Source organism: Mauremys mutica, chromosome 7, assembly GCF_020497125.1.
Source record: "Mauremys mutica isolate MM-2020 ecotype Southern chromosome 7, ASM2049712v1, whole genome shotgun sequence".
NCBI lineage: Eukaryota > Metazoa > Chordata > Testudines > Geoemydidae > Mauremys > Mauremys mutica.
In genome coordinates, this window is record NC_059078.1 from 57,052,375 (window position 1) to 57,070,062 (window position 17,688).

A 17,688-nucleotide genomic window follows, 5' to 3' on the forward strand; every position below is an offset into this window, starting at 1 on the left:
TGAAATGTGATAATATTACTGCTAACCCTTCCAGGGTGCTGGGGCTCACAGTACCAGATTTTCAAACATGCTCAGCACCCAGCAGCTACCTTTCTTCAGGGGGTGGGGATGTTGGGTGCAGAATAGAAAGAGTCGGAAAACGTGGGGGGAAGGGGACTCTACTGAAAAATGTCAAGTTTTTGTCAACCCCTGCCCCCCCCAAAAACATTTGAAATTTTTGGGGTGAAAACTTCATTTTTTTTCAAAGAAATCTCATACTTGTCCTCAGAAAGCAGACACTTTTTTGCTCTTCTGGTTTTACATTGAAAAGTGACCAGCAAAAGGGGAAGGAATTGGACCCGTGTCCTTTTTCCTTTCATTGTGATGGGGGACAAGATTTGAGAGAAGAGTGTATTGGTTTTTTAATGAGAATTTCTGATCTCATCTAGCCTGGAACACTCTGTGGTGCCGGATATCTGGTGAAATTGTGACATCCCAGGTGGCAAGAGAGCGAAAGCTGAGCTGGGGGGAGGGGAAGAGACTTTTAATCAGTGTCTTTAAAGCTCTGTTAGTTTTTTGTTAGCAACTTTGATGGCTAATGAACACTGGGAAGAAAAGAAGTCTTGGTTAAAGATTCAACAGCCTCACCCCTTGTGAGGTGTCAGCACTCACAACAAACATCTAAAAACTCTCAGAAGTCCTCCTGGAAAAGCAAGGAGATCTGACTTGACCTTTCTGGTATTTTTAAGGTAAAAATAAGAAGGAAATGCCTTCTGTTCTATCCTATCTATTCATGCTATGCCCAGCCATTTCCATGGCATTTTAATGCCCTTTGGTCCTCTCACCGTTGCCACTTACAGGCAGTTTAGAGTTTATTGGCTATCTGGTTTTTAGGGGTTGATTTCTTTGCACAGTTATGCACTGTATATAGCCTAGTCCTAGTGCCTTGTTACATAGGTGGGGAAACCTCAGCTTGGAAAAGAGAAGACTAAGGGGGGACATGATAGAGGTATATAAAATCATGAGTGATATTGAGAAAGTGGATAAGGAAAAGTTATTTACTTATTCCCATAATACAAGAACTAGGGGTCACCAAATGAAATTAATAGGCAGCAGGTTTAAAACAAATAAAAGGAAGTTCTTCTTCACGCAGCGCACAGTCAACTTGTGGAACTCCTTACCTGAGGAGGTTGTGAAGGCTAGGACTATAACAGCGTTTAAAAGGGGACTGGATAAATTCATGGTGGCTAAGTCCATAAATGGCTATTAGCCAGGATGGGTAAGAATGGTGTCCCTAGCCTCTGTTTGTCAGAGGATGGAGATGGATGGCAGGAGAGAGATCACTTGATCATTGCCTGTTAGGTTCACTCCCTCTGGGGCACCTGGCATTGGCCAGTGTCAGTAGACAGATTACTGGGCTAGATGGACCTTTGGTCTGACCCGGTACGGCCTTTCTTATGTTCTTATGTTCTTAACCCGAGGCACAGAGAGGTTAAAGTGATTTGCCCGAGGCTGCACAGTGAGTCAGTGGCAGAACTGGCCTCAGACCCCAGAAGTTCTTGGCTCCCTGTCTGATGTTTCATGCACTACTCAATACTGTCACTCAATAAACTGTCCATTCCACGAGCAATAGATACCTATGCACACACCATGAATGTATCTCCATGGACATGGATGCACATCCACTAGTATGGCCAACCCACCCATTCACACATCATGAGCCAGGTCCCACAAAATCATGAGCTTATTAAACACAATACAATGCTGGGGCTTTTCATGGGCTTTCTGGGTTTTGAGTCTTTGAGGTGGACTCGGGTCCCATTTTCCAGATTTTATCTGCAGCCACGAGGGCTAGAAACTGGCTTTTTAATGAGAGATGAGATTCTCTGGGATCTCCTGACTCCAGGGGCTGGGGCTTTAAGAGAAACACCAAATATCATGAGATTTCCTATCAAATTGCAGGAGTTGGCAACACGGCTCCTGCCGCGCTCTCCCATACCACATGTGCTTCCCCACTAGACAGAACAAACAGCTGCCCTGTTAATTCCCTGGGTCCCATAGATCCACTGGGCTCCCATGAGCCAGCATCTCTCTGGCAGGGTGGCTGCACTGCAGTTGTGTTACCAGGGCTTCCCCCGCAGACGCCGTCCCCAGGGACCACCCTTAACGGAAGTTCCCCGAGCAGAGGCTGCCTGTGAGGGGCTTTGCAGGGCTGGGGCAGGGGCAGGAGCTGGTTCCCATCTCCCCCAGCCTGCCCACTCCTCTGCAGGACCCCAAGGCTGCAGACTGGCTTGGGATGCAGCCCAAGGCTCTACAGTTCGCTGGCGGAGAGCTGCCAGGTTTGCAGCTAGATAAGGGATGACTTAGAGCGGATGAAATCATCGGTCTCGCATTGCAGGGTCCTGGGGGAGTAACTCTGACCCAGGTGCCAGGCTGTCCCTAGCCAATGTGCCCAATGTGGCTAAAGTCCCCACGATCCACCCTGTTATCTTATCAGCACCTATAATGTGCAGCACTAACAGGCGGGTTATCAGAAAGGACCTTTATCTCTCTGCTTTCCCCTGGCTCATTCCAGTCCCTGCTGCCTGACTCACTTCCAAGCCTCCCGCCCCCACTGGCCCTGCTCCCAGCCCTGTTCTGGGAGCAGAAATAACCCAGCCATGGTGGACAAGCACAGCTCTACAATGGGTGGCATTGTTGACACTGCATTTCTGCTCTCATTAAGGATGACCTCACAACCCATCCTTGGCCGCTTCGCCCAGCCCCGCTGTCTTTTGACTTGGGCACATGAATCCAAGGGGGAACAGTGCGCTCATTGTAGAGCCTGGCTCTGTCCCTCTGCCCGGTGTCTTTCTACCCCCAGCACACACATCAGGATGCTGCCAAGGGCCCAGCGTGCTGGGCAACCACCAGCAGCCGCCTTTGGCCTTCGCTGGGAACCAGCATTGCATTGACTGCTCTAGGGCAGGGTCCTGGAGCTCTGTGAAGATGCTCACGGGGTGGAGATCAGCCCCCCCAGCTGGTGGCCAGGCAGGGCAGGGAGCAGCCCAACACACACTCAGACTATCTTTTAGGGAGGGGTCTGCCCCTGCTGTCTGGCTGAGCAGCACATCCCTCCACGTGGGCCCATAGATTTCAAGGGGGCTAAACACAACTCCAGGAAGGGGTAGGCAGAAGGGGGCACCAAGTGACTAGGAGCACAGGAGCTCCCTGGGTGGATTGGAGCCAGGGTCCAGCTCATGCAGTGTCCTGCCACCATGAGTGATCAGTGCCAGCTGCTCTAGAGGAAGGGGCAAGACCCCCTGTAGAGCCCGGTTATGGGGCAATCTGCTCCCAGGGATGGTGCCTGAGCACATTTCCACCAGCCCCATCCCAGCCCCCAGTTCTCTCTCCGCTCTGAGATTGGAGCAGCCTTTCCCCTGACAGCCCGGTGATGGTGCGCAGAGCTGTGGGGGAGCATTGGCTGAAGCCCCTTGGGGTGGGTTGGGTCTCACGGGGGGTCAACTTGCGAAGGCGATTTTGGCCACTGTTGCATTTGCACCTGCAGCACCAGCACATCCTCCCCGCAGTGAGTCACAGTCCCCAGGACATCTGGATTCCGGCTAACTGCCAGGGCGGTGCCCATGAAGCTGCCTCCTGCCCCAGTTGGGCATAGGAGAGGAGAGCACGAAATTAATCTGACAGATCTATTTCACAGGTTATGCTCTTATGCAATTGTACTCGGATTCTCTTTTCCACTCTGGTAAAGCAATAACCTACACCCGTCCCAGCTGGAGTCGGGGGGAGAGGCAGAAATGAGGGGAAGAGAGAAAGAGACTGGTAGAGAAGAAGAGAGAGGGGCCTTCCCCAGCCCAAGAGATGCTCCACTGAGCTCACTGTAGCAGCAGTCCTGGCTGACACCAAGCCACACAACCTGCTATGCCATCCCAAGGCTGCAGGGCCGACATGGGGGAATTGAGGTGTTTCTAACTCCAGCCTGACCAGACGTGTTCTAAGTGGGATCATGCTCAGTGTCAGGCATCCACACCTCCCTCCAGCGCCCTTGAGAGGAGCTCCCTGGGAGAACAAGTCCCAGCACAGCATGGGTGGCAAGTGGGAAGGGAAGAAGTGAGCTCAGAGGGAATAACACAGTTTACAAAGTATAATTTATCCAGAGTCACCTATTGGAACTGTTCCAGAGGGGTTTACAAATTCTGCTGGACTGAGTGTGTAGGCAGTTAGATCTTGGAAAAATGCTGGGTTCATTGTAGTTCTTTAGGGAAGCTGTTCTGCAGACACTATTAAGTTTTTTCAACCCCTGAAAGTCTCTGTGCAGATCATTACTTAGCTAGAGAGCTGTTGGCTATGGGATCTGCCTGTAACCCAACACAATCCCATGGTGTCAGCAGCATCCTGCATCTTGTTTTATAGCACTCCACCCATTCCCTCATGAATCATCCCCAGTACCTGGGAGTGAGCTCAGGATTATCCTCCCCATTTTGTACAGTGTTCAAATGAGGTAGAGAGCAACAAAGTGACTTGCCCAGAGCTGTAGGGAAAATCACTATCAGAGCCACCATTACACTGTAGGAGTTCCTGGCTTCCAGGCCTGTGCTTAGGTACCCGCACCACACCTCAGGTGCAGGCCTTTAAAGAGACACTTGAAGTGATTGAGAAACAGCGTGAGTCCCAGGAATTAGTAACGGAAGGACAGATTAGAGTAAACTTGCACATGGGTAGCACTTTTCAGCCAGAGTGCCCCCAGCACTTCACAAACCACACCCCACAGCACAGATTTGCACAGGGAAGCTATACCCTGACTTTGCAGCAGTGCTACTGATTCTGGATGCCCACCCATGCTGGATTTTCCGCAGTGACCATGTTGGCATCAGCAGGAGCTCAGCCTTTCTGAAACGAGCAAGGGCAGGGTAGCAGAAGGATGGATGGGGAGGGCACTAGCAGGGATGCTTACAGGGGAGCAGGAACACAGCTAGATATTCAGCAAAAACAACAAGGAGGCCTTGTGGCACCTTAGAGATTAACATATTTATTTGGGCATAAGCTTTCGTGGGCTAAAACCCACTTCATAAGATGCATGGAGTGGAACATACAGTAAGCAGTATTATTACAGCACATGAAAAGATGGGAGTTGGCTTACCGTGTGTGTGTGGGGGGTGTCAGTGCTAAGGAGGTCAATTCAATCAAGGTGGATGTCAACCATTCCCAATAGTTGACAAGAAGGTGTGAGTATCAGTAGAGGGAAAATTACTTTTTGTAGTGATCCAGACACTCCCAGTCTTTATTCTGGCCTAATTTGATGGTGTCTAGTCTGCAAATTAAATCTAGTTCTGCAGTTTCTCACTGAAGTCTGTTTTTGAAGCTAGCTACTCAGTTACTCCCCTCTTTCTGTGTAAACCAGCCTCTGTTTAGCAATGCCCATAGCTAGAGGCACACAAGATAAGCAGAGCATGCAGATAGCAGGGGTAATCCTCTAGGAGCTCACATGGGCATCCCCTGAGGACAGCTGTTCCTTGGCTGCTGAAGGACTGCTGCAGCACTGAGCTGTCCCTGTACTTCTGCCAGGGGTTGCCTTGGCCCTATGCTTTGTGTATGTGCATCTGCCCTTCACTGCAGGGCTGATCCTACTTTCACCCCACCCATAGAGCCACTGTGAATAGCTTCCTCTAGTAGCTCTCAGCTGTAGAGCTGGACAAAGCTTCCCTCCCTCCCCCCTCAAAAAAGGCATGTCTAGTTTGACTGAAATATTTTGCAACTTCAAGCTGAATTCCTCGAGTGGGGGTAGCCAGAAAAAAAGCAATTCCAAGTCGTACAAGGGTTGGGTTACAGCATTTTTAAATGACGTTTCACTTTGAACTGATTGCTCCCTCCCCCCACAAAAGGTAAGAAGCCTCAACAGCTAAAGGGATTCCATTTCCAGTCAAACAAAACACTGCTGAACCTAGAACAGAATTTTACTTTGTTTTGGTGAAAAATTCTCACTTTGGTTCAGCCCACCTGCCCTGATTCTTCTATTCAGACACTGAACCAAAATACCCCAAACCTAATTTGCACAGCTCTGCCTTGAAGTGTGCAACAAGTTTCAGGGGTCCTACTAATGGAGAAGCTATGTTACCTAGTCTTGAGTGCCACCTGCTGGCACTTTAACTGTGTATACACAGAGGGCACAGATAGCAGGACTCATATAAAGGGAATTTTAAAAACACTGTTTTGATAGCCCAATGCCAGTGACAGAATTAGGGAGGGGAGTTATTTTGCTCCCCATGAATGTGGAGCTGCATCCTTCTAATTCCCCAAAGTGAGAGCTAAAAAGGGGGAGGTGAAATGAAGCCACAGGATTGCCTAAGAAGAGATCTACTTAAAGATGTCCTGATTGGCTGAAGGACTTGGGGAAAGTGCCAGAGAGAGATTGGATGTTCTGTTGATCAGCTCAAGCTTCCTGGAAGACAAAGACACCACAAAAAAGATGAGGAGGAAAATAGAGAGAGAGACACAAAGCAAATCCCTCAGAATAATCACTAGATGCAATCTACACCAGCACCACCCTGCCTCTCCACCCCCCCTCCCTCCAGAGGCAACTGGGAAGGGCTTGTATTGCACACCTTGATCTCCTCCTGCCTTAGACTTCATTTGAAACAGGTGTTCTATAGATGGGGGGGGGGGGGAAGAAAGATATATGCACCCTGTGGGTTTGTCCTGTCCTTACGTGGAGAGGCTGAGGGAACTGGACTTATTTAGTCTGCAGAAGAGAAGAGTGAGGGGGCATTTGATAGCAGCCTTCAACTACCAGAAGGGGGGTTCTAAAGAGGATGGAGCTCAGCTGTTCTCAGTGGTGGCAGATGACAGAACAAGGAGCAATGGTCTCAAGTTGCAGTGGGGAGGTCTAGGTTGGATATTAGAAAAAAAACCCACTATCAGAGCCGTGTTAGTTTGGATCTGTAAAAGCAGCAAAGAGTCCCGTGGCACCTTATAGACTAACAGATGTATTGGAGCATGAGCTTTCGTGGGTGAATACCCACTTTGTCGGATGCATGTCACACCCACGAAAGCTCATGCTCCAATACATCTGTTAGTCTATAAGGTGCCACAGGACTCTTTGCTGCTAGAAAAATCTATTTCACTGGGATGGTGGAGGTGGTGAAGCACTGGAATGGGTTACTTAGGGAGGTGGTGGAATCTCCAACCTTATTGGTTTTTAAGGCCTGGCTTGACAAAGCCCTGGCTGGGATGATTTAGTTGGTATTGGTCCTGCTTTGAGCAGGGGGTTGGACTAGATGACTTCCTCTTCTATGAATGACATGCACAGATACTGTTTCCTATTTTTTTTTGAGATAGGGTATTTGAAAAAAGGTGCAGAGAAGGACAACAAAAATGATTAGGTGTATGGAACAGCTTTCAGGTGAGGAGAGAATAGTAAGACTGGGCTTTTACAGCTGGGGGGGGGGGGGGGAGGGAAGCTAAGGGTAAGAATATGATGTCTATAAAAATCATGACTGGTATGGAGAAAGGGAATAAGGAAATGTTATTTACTCCTTCTTATAACACAAGAACTAGTGGTCACCACATGAAATTAATTGGCAGCAGGTTTAAAACCAAAAGGAAGTATTTCTTCACACAGTGCAGTCAACCTGTGGAACTCTTTGCCAGGGGATGTTGTGAAGGCAAAGACTAACACGGTTCAACCAATCAACCATGAACTAGATATGTTCATGGAGGATAGGTCCATCCGTGGCTAAACCAGAATGGGCAGGGGGTGGTCCCTCGCCTATTTGCCAGAAGCTGGGAATGGGTGACAGGGGATGGATAACTTGATATTACCTGTTCTGTTCAGTCTCTATGGGGCACCTGGCATTGGCCCCTGTTGGAAGACAAAATGCTGGGCTAGATGAACCTTTGGTCTGACCCAGTATGGCTGTTCTTATGCGCTACCCCACTGCAGCAAAGAGACATGGGCAGCAGTACTCTTCCTATTATTAAGACCAGTCAGCTGAGCAGTTAGAGGGCTTTTCCCCTCCTCAGCAGTCTTGAGTCTATTGGTGCTCAGCTGCTGTTTGGCTTTGAGATGCCCAGGTCACATCTGCTGTGTGCTCAGAGGGGGCAGCTGAAGAGAAGCACCTAATACTGACTAGCAAGACAGCTGGTGAGGAAAGCTAGTGTCCTGCTCCCAGCTAGCACCCACTACAGACACAGGTGGTAGATGGACAGGATGGTAGCTCTGCCCAGGGGACATAGATGGACTCTGCATTCTAGTACCATCACTCTGCTTGTACCAAGCCCGGAAGTGGTTTCTCCTGCTTCCCCCAGGGCCAGGCCACACAGCCCCAGCCCAGGAAGCCAAAAGGAAGCATGCTTGCAATAGTATTTATTGTATCATACTGATCTCACAGGCTGCATTTCTCCATCTCCCCCACATGACTGCCATGAGCGTCACACACAACGTCCCCATCAGCATCACCCCAGCTAAGGCCAAGATCCAGGCTGCTCCAGTGCTCCTTGGTGACCCTGTACAAAGAGAGCAAGCTCAGTCTGGAGCAGGCAAGTCCCTTTAGAGTCCTGATCAGACTCCCATCCTGCTCCACTATTTGTCAAACCACCATTTCCTCCTCCAGCTTTTCCAGTCAGACTCCGCCTATTATACAGTAGTTACCAGCACTATGCTGTACTGAGACCAGTTCTCTCTCATAAATCCAGAGTCCTTCCCAGCTTGAAGACTGAGAGTAGATTATTGTCTTAGCCCCTTGCCAACAGGACATGTTCACTGCAGATTGGATGGGTTAGTGCAGCCAGCGGTTCCTCCAGCAGAAGAGTCAGTAGCAGCTCTGCATGCCCCCCACAGTCCTGCCTCTTTAGGCCATGCTGTCATGGGCCCCAGCCTTCTCTGGTGGCAATGTGATACCAGTGTGCTCAGAACACAGGGTTGGGCATTTCCCACAGGCTTCTAATTGGAATGCCTCTAGAGCAGTTATTCAGGCTAGGAGAGTCAGAGGGATGCATGCCCAGCGATGGGTTTAGAGGCTGCCTTCCCTCCAAGTCCATTTGGCCACAGCAGGATGAGGATCAGCAATTAAATATTACTACTAGCCGATGCCATAGGGTTGTAAACCCAAGTAAGCCAGCCAGGTTGGAAAGGTAGTCAAGGAGACAGGAGTCAATTCCCTGGTTATCCTTACAACTGGCCATGGGCAGGTCAATGACTGAATTAGCCTCACACTGGCTTGGTGCCCTACCGCTGTAGGGTCACCCCAGGGTGGCCTTGACTGGAAGGTCTCTTGGAACAAGAGGTCCCTGCCATAGGGAGCTCCCCCACAGCTAAGTTGTAAGGCTTTTACAAAGGATACTAGGCTGGACTCACCAAGTTCTGGAAACACTTCCCTCTTCAGCCTGGCCTGGAGGAGAAGCACAGGCCCCTGGCTGGTGACGTGGGAAAGCCCATCCTGAAGGTGCTGCTCAGAGCTCCTCCTGCCCCCTACGACAGACACAACAGCTGTTTAGCTACAGAGCAGACAAGTCTGGAAGTCCTGTTAACCAAGGAGCATCCATGCTTCCATCACCCCATGTCTGAGGAAAGCCAGTCAGTGGGGCATCTGCTGTAGCAGAGCATCAGCCCAGCTCCCTTCAGCATCTAGTGCCACCTCAGGGCAAAGCCAGAGAAAGAGCTGCATTATCAGCCACTCCCGCTGAAGGGAGAGGGGAAGTGAGCCCCTGTTCCAAATGGAGTGGAAAACTCTGCATTGGTTTGTTCAGAGAGGTGACTGTGCTGTGCAAGCAGCAGGGTGAGTTGGAAACTACTCCCCTTTGTTGAGCAGGAAGCCCAGTTGTCACCCAGCTAGATTTATGTTCATGGCTGATCAGATATGTCCATGACTCCTGGCAGCCACCCCACCTGCTCTCTCCTTCCCATCCCCTTGCTTGGGCTGTGGTGATACTCACGGGCTACAGCAGGGCAGGAGAGGGTGCAGGGCTCTAGCCTGGAGGGCCGGCACACTGAGGCGCTGCAGTGCAGGTACACCTAGGAGAGAGGGGAGAGAGAGAGAGGGGAGGTGCAGAGCTGGAGATCACAGCTCAGGTTGGACAGGCCCTTCTTGACATGCCCCCTACCTTTGCTTACAGGGGAGTGAAGCTACATTCTGGATTACAGGGTCCAAGAGCTCAGGACCTGAACCTGTGGGGTGAATGGCCTGTTAGTGTAGAGCACTGGAGGGGCTGGGCAGTGAGGAGCATCATGGAGGTCAGGAAGATGAAGAAACTTAGTCAGCCTAAGGTTTGCCCTACACCTCTGTCTCATGGTGCTATTCCCTGATGAGAGGCAGGGAGACCAGCAACACAGAAGGGGGAAAGACTTGTGGAGCAGGCCCAATGTGACAGACATGGTGCAAGCATGCAGTGCTAGAGAGTATGGATCACATCAGAGACTGATCAGCCCTACTGGAATAGAAGGGAGGTCATACTGGGCCTGTGAGTGCCCACTGGGAGGCAGACTCCATGAAGGTGAAGGTGCTGACGATGAAGCACTGGTGGTGAGATGGGAACGGCAGTCCCGAGGCGGCTCCTATAGGCACCAGCTGGGTGCGGTAGTTATCTCCTGTGTATGGGCACCTGGGAATAAGGGGAGCAGCTGAGAGATGGTGCCCTGCACTCCCAGGCCAAAATAGAAACCTCTCGCCCCAGACCCCCATTCACCCATCCACCAGGATAGGCCACTGTGGCTGCTGCTGGGGGTGGCCCAGCAGTGGTGCAGGACCAGAACCAGATCTGGGTCAGTTCTCTGCAGGATCCGGACCTCCACATAGATGGGGTCCCTCAGAACCTTCACCACAGGGTAATCTCGGTCTGCATAGTAGGAGCCATAATTCTGCTCTGGAACAGAGATAAGCACAGAGGGATCACTGCAGGTCAGCATGAGATGCATGTAGAGAAGTATAGTGCATCATACAGGGCTGACAACCACAGGCTGTTCAGGGGGGCCTGGACTCCCAGCTCAGGGGACAGTGTTCCCACTGTGCTAGATCTAGCCCACAATGCAGGAGCAGGGCTGCCTTTCCATACAGTGAGTGAGTGAGTGTAGAATTCTAAACACATCATTGATCAGCCTGAACAGGTCAGTCACAGCCTTGTCCCATGTTTCCACTGCCAAGCTAGAATCTCTCATGTCCCCAACCCTCCCATCCCACACAGTATTTAGCTCCCCTCCAACTGAGACCCAAATCCTGCCCCAAGAGATCTGTGTGAACCCTGCACAGAGCTTTCCTACCTGTGGCAATGCGCAGCTCCAGCACCAGGGGCACAGGCTGGGACATATGTCATAGGTCTTCTCCCCCACTTGGAGCTGTTGGGTTCCAAGATGGGGACCTGCATGGACTCCTCTAAACTAAAATCCTAGTTTAGATCTGGTTCTCGCTGCCACCAGTCAGTTTTCTAAGTGTCTGACACACTGCCTGTTCCCCCAAAAAGTTCCCCTGGGAACACAGATTCAATCTCCCTGAATCTCAACACAAAGGGAAGCAGCCCACTTTCCCCCCTCCCTCTTTCTCCTAGCCTACTCCGGAGAGATACACACCGATTCAACTCGGTGAATCAAACCCAGGAGGAACTCACTCTCCCACCCCCTTTCCCCTGAATTTCCACAAGAGAAGGAATCAAGTTCTAAAAAAGAAAAGATTTTATTAAAGAAAGAAAAGAAGTACACTATCTCTGTATTACCAGGATGCAAAAATACAGGGTCTAACTTATAAAAACTGGAGAGACTTCCCCCTCCCTCCTCCTCAGAATAATCAGTAACAGCAACAGAAATAAAGAATTTCCTTCAGCAAACACACAATTGCAAATGTAGAAATCAAATTATAAGACTAATTCGCCTTTCTAATACTCACTATACTGGATAGTAGGAAATACTCCAGGAGAACTTGGAGACATGTCTGGCCTCTCTTAGATCCAAAGAGAGCACACAACTCAAACAAAGAACACAAAGCCTTCCCTCCACAGGGATTTGAAATTATTTTGTCCCTGATTGGTCCTCTGGTTAGGTGTTCCTCAGGTACTGCTTGTTAACCCTTTACAGGTAAAAGAGACCTTAAGCCTTAACTAACTGTTTATAACAACATAGCAGGGGGTGGAGGCAAGGTGAAGACCTGGACACTCAGGGGGAGGAAGTTCCCACTGATAGCATAGCTGCAGTGGATGTGTAACCTAGCAGAGAGCCAACAAGCCTGAGTGGGGCATGGCCAGCCAGACATGCACTGCAGAGCCTTAGTTGGGGGTAGAAGTAGGAATCAGTCAGAACCTGTGAATTCCAGCTGCCCAGAAACCCAAGACCATAAGCAAAGAGGGGGAGGGATAGCTCAGTCGTTTGAGCATTGACCTGCTAAACCCAGGTTGTGAGTTCAATCCTTGAGGGGGCCCACTTAGGGATAGGGGGCAAAAATCTGTCTGGGGATTGGTCCTGCTTTGAACAGGGAGTTGGACTAGATGACCTCCTGAGGTCCCTTCCAACCCTGATATTCTATGACACCCCAGTATTGCCCTTCTATTGACTTGCTGTGTTTTTAATCTCCCTTAGATACCATGAGCAGATAGGACCCAGGGTTCTGGGGAGAGTCACTATGCAGTGCCTGGCACCTGCCATGCAATAGCTTTCTGGAGGAACAGCTGGCCCTGAACCATTGCCATGAGCTGAGCAGGGCTCACATGACAGAGGCAGCTCTGGAGATGCAGAGCAGAAGGGGGTGGAGGTACCAGCCCCAGGAGTTACCTGAAAGTGCTGTCCCGGGTGATGGAGCCTAGACTCCAGGTTCTCACATCCCTGGATGCCACCAGCTCATTCTCATAAACACCCTGGTCTCCAGCCATCTGCAAGGAGAGATCAGTCACTGACCCCCAGCTTTGATTCTTGCAGGGCCAGGCTTCAGATGAGGGGAAGCCAGAGATTTGCCCCAGAGGAGCCACTGTTTGTTCAGCAGGGTTTGTTGCTGCATCAACCTCAGAAAGGGACCTGCCAGTGCACCTTGTTCTGATCTGAGTCCCCTTCTATTCCAGCTGAGTGACCCCATCCTGGCCTCCCCCAGCTCAACTCTTACCTGGAAAGTGGTACCACAGGCAGAGAGTGGGAACCGGAACAGGATAAAGGCGTTGTTCTGCCCCACAGGGACACAGCCAGCTCCGCGCCCACTGGCCAGATGCACCGAGTCCAGGATCAGGGGAGGCAGAGTCACAGCCCGAGAGACTGCGAGGGAGAACTGGCCGTCTGGAGTGCACTGCACTGTCACTGGAAGGGAGCCAAGGATGGGTCAGGGTCACCCTACCACCTGGGCTAGCCAGTCTCAGGTCACTGGAGAGGAAGCCAGCAGCTGATCCTGGAGCTGCATAAGAACCCACCATATTCTACTGCACCCGTCCAGGGCACCCCAAAGAGCACAGGCTGGCACTGCAAGGGACCCTGGCAGCATACAGCTCATGGTGGAGCTGCAATGGCCATGAAGCATGTGCTGTGGATTCCAGGCCATTGCGCTGGGGCTGTTATTGACATGGCTGAAGCACTCAGCCCTCAGTCTGAGCTGAATGGAAAGTGTTGCACATGGCCTTGATATATCACACTAACTAGCCCAGCACCCAGCTGTCTACAGGACTGGGTACGTGGAAACCCCACTCAGCTTTGTTGCCAGGTATCTCAGACACTGCCCCCCACATGTGGGACCATTACAATCAGCTCTGGACAATTTATGTGCACAGAAACTCACCTGTATTGCCATAGTAACAAGGCTTCACCCTATCACTGGGGTTGTAGCAACAGCCTTGTTCTTCACATTCTCCCTGGGTGATGGGTGGGGAGGCACAGGGCAGCCTGTCCTGGCTCTGGATGGCAGCGCAGACACTGGGGCTTGGAGCATCCAGGGCTGGGGTGAAACAGATGGGAAGCAGCATGGAACTCAGAGGAAGAGGAAGGAACAGAGACTAGGTGGAGCAAGAGGCTAGGCTATAGAGCATGCTCCCTCCTGGCTAGGCTGGGGCCTTTGAGGCTCCCTCAGGACCACAAGGGCTCTGAAAGACATCCTGCCTCCAGCTCACAAACACTCTGCTGAGGGGCTTCAGTCTGAACCATCCAGCACCAAGGGGGGACCCGGTCTGTGCATTCTCAGCCCCAAGACTCACCATTTAATCCATACCTGTTTGGATAAAGGGGTAGTGGAGACATGGCCTCTAGGAGAGCCTCCAGCACCAGTCACCATCCCCAGGCCCTGCCTGGAGCCCTTAGGCACCAATGCAATACAAAGACCATTAATGCCAGGCTCTCCTATGTGAGAAGAGCAGCCAAGCAGGAGGGTGTGTGCTCTCTGCCACAGGCATTGTCTTCCTCTGCCTGAGAAGAAGGGCAGTCACTGACCCCACAGTGGCCACCTGCATGGGTGGCAAGTTTGTAAAAATTTTGGTGGGGCCCAGAACCCGCCCCCAACTCCACCCCCCCCCCCAAGTCCGCCCCCACCTGCCTAAGGCTCTGGGAGGGGGCTCAGCGGGGGAGGTCTGGGGTGCAGATCCTGGGCTGGGGATTAGGGTGCAGGAAGGGTGCTGGGTGCAGGCTCTGGGCTGGGGCAGGGGGTGGGTGTGCAGGAGGAGGTGAAGGGTGCAGGGTTTGGGATGGAGTTTGGGGTTGGGAAGGGGTGTGTGGGAAGGGGGAGGGAGTGCAGGGTGAGGACTGTGGGGCTGAGGATGAGGGGTACATGATGCAGGAGGGGGCTCAGGGCTAGGGAAGAGGGTTGGGCTGTGAGGTGAGGGCTGTGGATGAGGGGTTCATGATGCGAGGGGGCTCAGGGCTAGGGCAGAGGTTTGGAGTGTGGGCTGTGGATGAGGGGTTCATGATGTGGGGGCACTCAGGGCTAGGGCAGAGGATTAGGGTGCGGGGGATGAGGGGTTCATGATGTGGGGGCGCTCAGGGCTGGGGCAGAGGATTAGGGTGCGGGGGGATGAGGGGTTCATGATGTGGGGGCGCTCAGGGCTGGGGCAGAGGATTAGGGTGCAGGGGGATGAGGGCTCTGGCTGGGGCTGAGGGTTTGGGGTTGGAGAGGCTCAGGGTAAGGGCAGCCTGCCTTGCCAGTACTGGCGGAGGGCAGGCACTAGGACCCTGCGGCAGCAGACAGCAAATCTGCTGGGAGCCCTCCGGGCAGCAGGCAGGGGAGAGGCGTGCTGCGTTCTGTCAGGCAGGGACGCAACACAACGCGGCGGAGGGGGGGGGAAACACGCGGAGGGGGGGTGGCAGGCGGGGGCTGGGACCTGCTCCAGGCAGGGTCGCGGCGGCAGGGGGAGACCTGCGGTGGCCGGGGCCGATCCAGGCAGGACCGGGGGGGGGGGGGGGCGGGAAGAGACCCAGCTCCAACTATTGCTGGAGCAGGGCGCCCAGCCCTGAATATTGCTGGGGCCCGGGCCCCACACAAATATATAACCTGCCGCCCATGGCCACCTGACCCCAGGGAGGAGAAGAGGGAGACACAGGCCTTCCCCACAGAGGCAGATCGAGGCCTCCTTTGTCTAACTGGAGGAAAGCAACCTTCTCTACAAGATCATTCACAGCCACCAGTTGGGGCATTCAGAATAAGACACTAGGCCCTCACCTGGCAGGCTCCTGGGACACCTGAGAACCTTTTCCTCACCAGCAGCCATCCCCTCAATGCCAACCACCATCAGGTAACCACCATCCTGGGGAGAGAGAGACCCACAGATGTCAGGTCTGGCAGAGCAGCAAGCCCAGAACCCAAGACAGGTTCCAGAAGGTCACTCACCCATTCAGAGACAAAACAGCTGGCATAGGAGGCACCAACTGTCCTGGAGCCATCTGCAGCCCAGGAGACCCAGACCCCACAGCTGGAGTCATTCTACAGAGCATGCAGCCTCCCAACCGTATCTAGGGAGGAACAAGGAGATCAGCAGCCAGTGCAGGGGAAGAGGGCACAAGAGCCATCTAAGAAGCTACTGCCCCCCTGCACAGAGGGGTCAGGCTCTTGGCTGGCAGGGGGCTGCCCAGGCCAGGCTCACTCCCAGACTCCTAAACTCCAGCTCAGGTCAGCCATTGCTCAGGCTCCCTAGGACTCAGCCAGCTGCTGGGCAGGGCTTGGACAGGTTGAGGGATCCCTGGGACAGAGCCACACCCTGGACTCCCTCCAGACACCCAGGGAGGGGCACACAGGTCTGACCTCACTTACCCCAAGCAGTCAGTGCCAGTGAACCTGCCCCAGCCTGGCCAGGAGGCAGCATGAACTGCAGGCTTCTCTGGCCACAGACCAGCCCCCTAAGATCCCCCAGGGCAAAGGGGCAATACAGCAACCAGAAGCACACCACTCCCACAGGAAGCTACCTCCACCACAGACCCCAGCCATACTATTCTTCTGCCAGTGACCCATAAGGCACCTCCCCAAGCCTGCCCCCTTTGTACCCTGCAGGCAGCTGGGATTGGCCAGAGCCCAGGTGGCCATTTCTGCAGCACCAGAGGAGAAGAGCCCAGCTCCTCCCCTGAGGTTTGGCCACACCCTGCCTCAGCAAGAAGCATTTTGGGGGACAGGATAGAGCTGCCTGGCCTTTCTCAGGAGGAAACAGAAGATAGGTCTGTGTTCATGGTCTGTTCCTTCCCATTGAAACCTAGGGAGGGTTCAGACCTTCCTCTCTCTCCAAATGCTGGTACTGGGCCTCGCCCTACTGAGGGGTCAGCCTGGCCCTTTGCTAAGGGCCCCCTGTTGCATGATAGGGGCATCTGCCACCAGTCAGCTCTGGACTCACTCTCCAGGGCTGCCATGGCACCAGACTCCCCCTGGAGCAGGGAGGCTCCTTGAGGCCAGCCCTAGTCATCCACTGCTCAGTTCACACCCTGGGCTGGCAGAGGCTGGAGCATGGCCAGGTTCATGCATCAGTTCCTGCAGAGGGAGTGGGCCTGAGGCTCCATTGCCATAGTTATTAAAGCAGAAGGGAAGTGTTTTACTCTCTCTGCTGTAAATGGCTCCATGAGGTGCAGGCCAGTGGAGAGTCAGGCACAGAGAATCCAGTTCTAGTGGGAAGCTAGGTTTGGTTCCTCTTTGCACCGTTGCCTCCCAGCCCAGCAGGGACCCAGGACTACCCAAGTCTATTGAGTCTTGGGGTCCCCAAGACTCATGTCTATTTCCTTTAAACAAATGTAGGGCCTGGACCTGCTATGGCAGCTTGGGCCGAGGGAGGGGTGCATGGGACATGGGATGTGCCTAGAACTCATAGTCCAAATGTTTAAAAAATCATCACATAGGACCATATTGCCTTGATCTTGAATCTTCAGCAGGGTGTGGCCCTTTAGAGCTACAGCATAGTCCACTACTTCTTGAGCTAACAGAGTAACTGGAAGCAGCAGTTGGCTGTTATCCTCAAACTTCTAGGAGGATCTGGGTGAAACTAGCATGTACCTTAACTATGTTTTTCCTGGTTTTCAGATTTTTGAGTTTTACTGAACGTTCATGTTCTGGAAGAACACAAGATACCTCCAGGCAACCTTAAGTCTATGCCAATAAAGTTTTTTTTTTTGTCAGTGAGTTTCCTTATTTTTTAAAAAGAAAGAAAATTGTTTGTTGAAGGAGTTAGTGGTTGTTTAGGCAGTTGTAGTTCTCCCTTAGGGTTGCAGTAGATGCACTATTATGGTTAAGTAATACCAAAAAAGACCTAGTTTTTATGTAGTGTTTGCATCAGTAGATCCTTTGCAACATTATCCTC

General features: G+C 52.3%; 1 protein-coding gene across 6 annotated transcripts; it reads right to left on the reverse strand.

Moving 5' to 3' along the window:
• Nucleotides 1-6,222: 6,222 nt before the first annotated feature.
• LOC123374574 (zona pellucida sperm-binding protein 4-like) lies at nucleotides 6,223-16,347 on the reverse strand. 6 transcript variants are annotated; one of them, XM_045024653.1, is made up of 10 exons: nucleotides 15,744-15,808; nucleotides 15,576-15,660; nucleotides 13,710-13,865; nucleotides 13,050-13,237; nucleotides 12,725-12,822; nucleotides 10,425-10,572; nucleotides 9,907-9,985; nucleotides 9,329-9,442; nucleotides 8,362-8,478; nucleotides 6,223-6,415 (listed from the first exon to the last, which is right to left on the reverse strand). In XM_045024653.1, coding segments are annotated over exons 2-10 (972 nt in total). In that variant the 5' UTR covers nucleotides 15,646-15,660; nucleotides 15,744-15,808; the 3' UTR covers nucleotides 6,223-6,413. The 6 variants fall into 6 exon arrangements, with proteins under 6 accessions (XP_044880588.1, XP_044880592.1, XP_044880593.1 ...); XM_045024657.1 differs by lacking the exon at nucleotides 6,223-6,415 and adding an exon at nucleotides 16,164-16,347 and having other exon boundaries at nucleotides 8,339-8,478; nucleotides 15,744-15,865; XM_045024658.1 differs by lacking the exon at nucleotides 6,223-6,415 and adding an exon at nucleotides 16,316-16,344 and having other exon boundaries at nucleotides 8,339-8,478; nucleotides 15,744-15,865.
• Nucleotides 16,348-17,688: the final 1,341 nt, after the last annotated feature.

Coding starts and splice junctions, on each gene's coding strand:
- LOC123374574 (XM_045024655.1), bottom strand. Junction 9,443..9,906: donor CTCCTGCCCTGCTGTAGCCC/GTGAGTATCACC, acceptor TGTCTGTCGTAG/GGGGCAGGAGGAGCTCTGAG. Junction 8,479..9,328: donor GGAAGTGTTTCCAGAACTTG/GTGAGTCCAGCC, acceptor CTCTTTGTACAG/GGTCACCAAGGAGCACTGGA.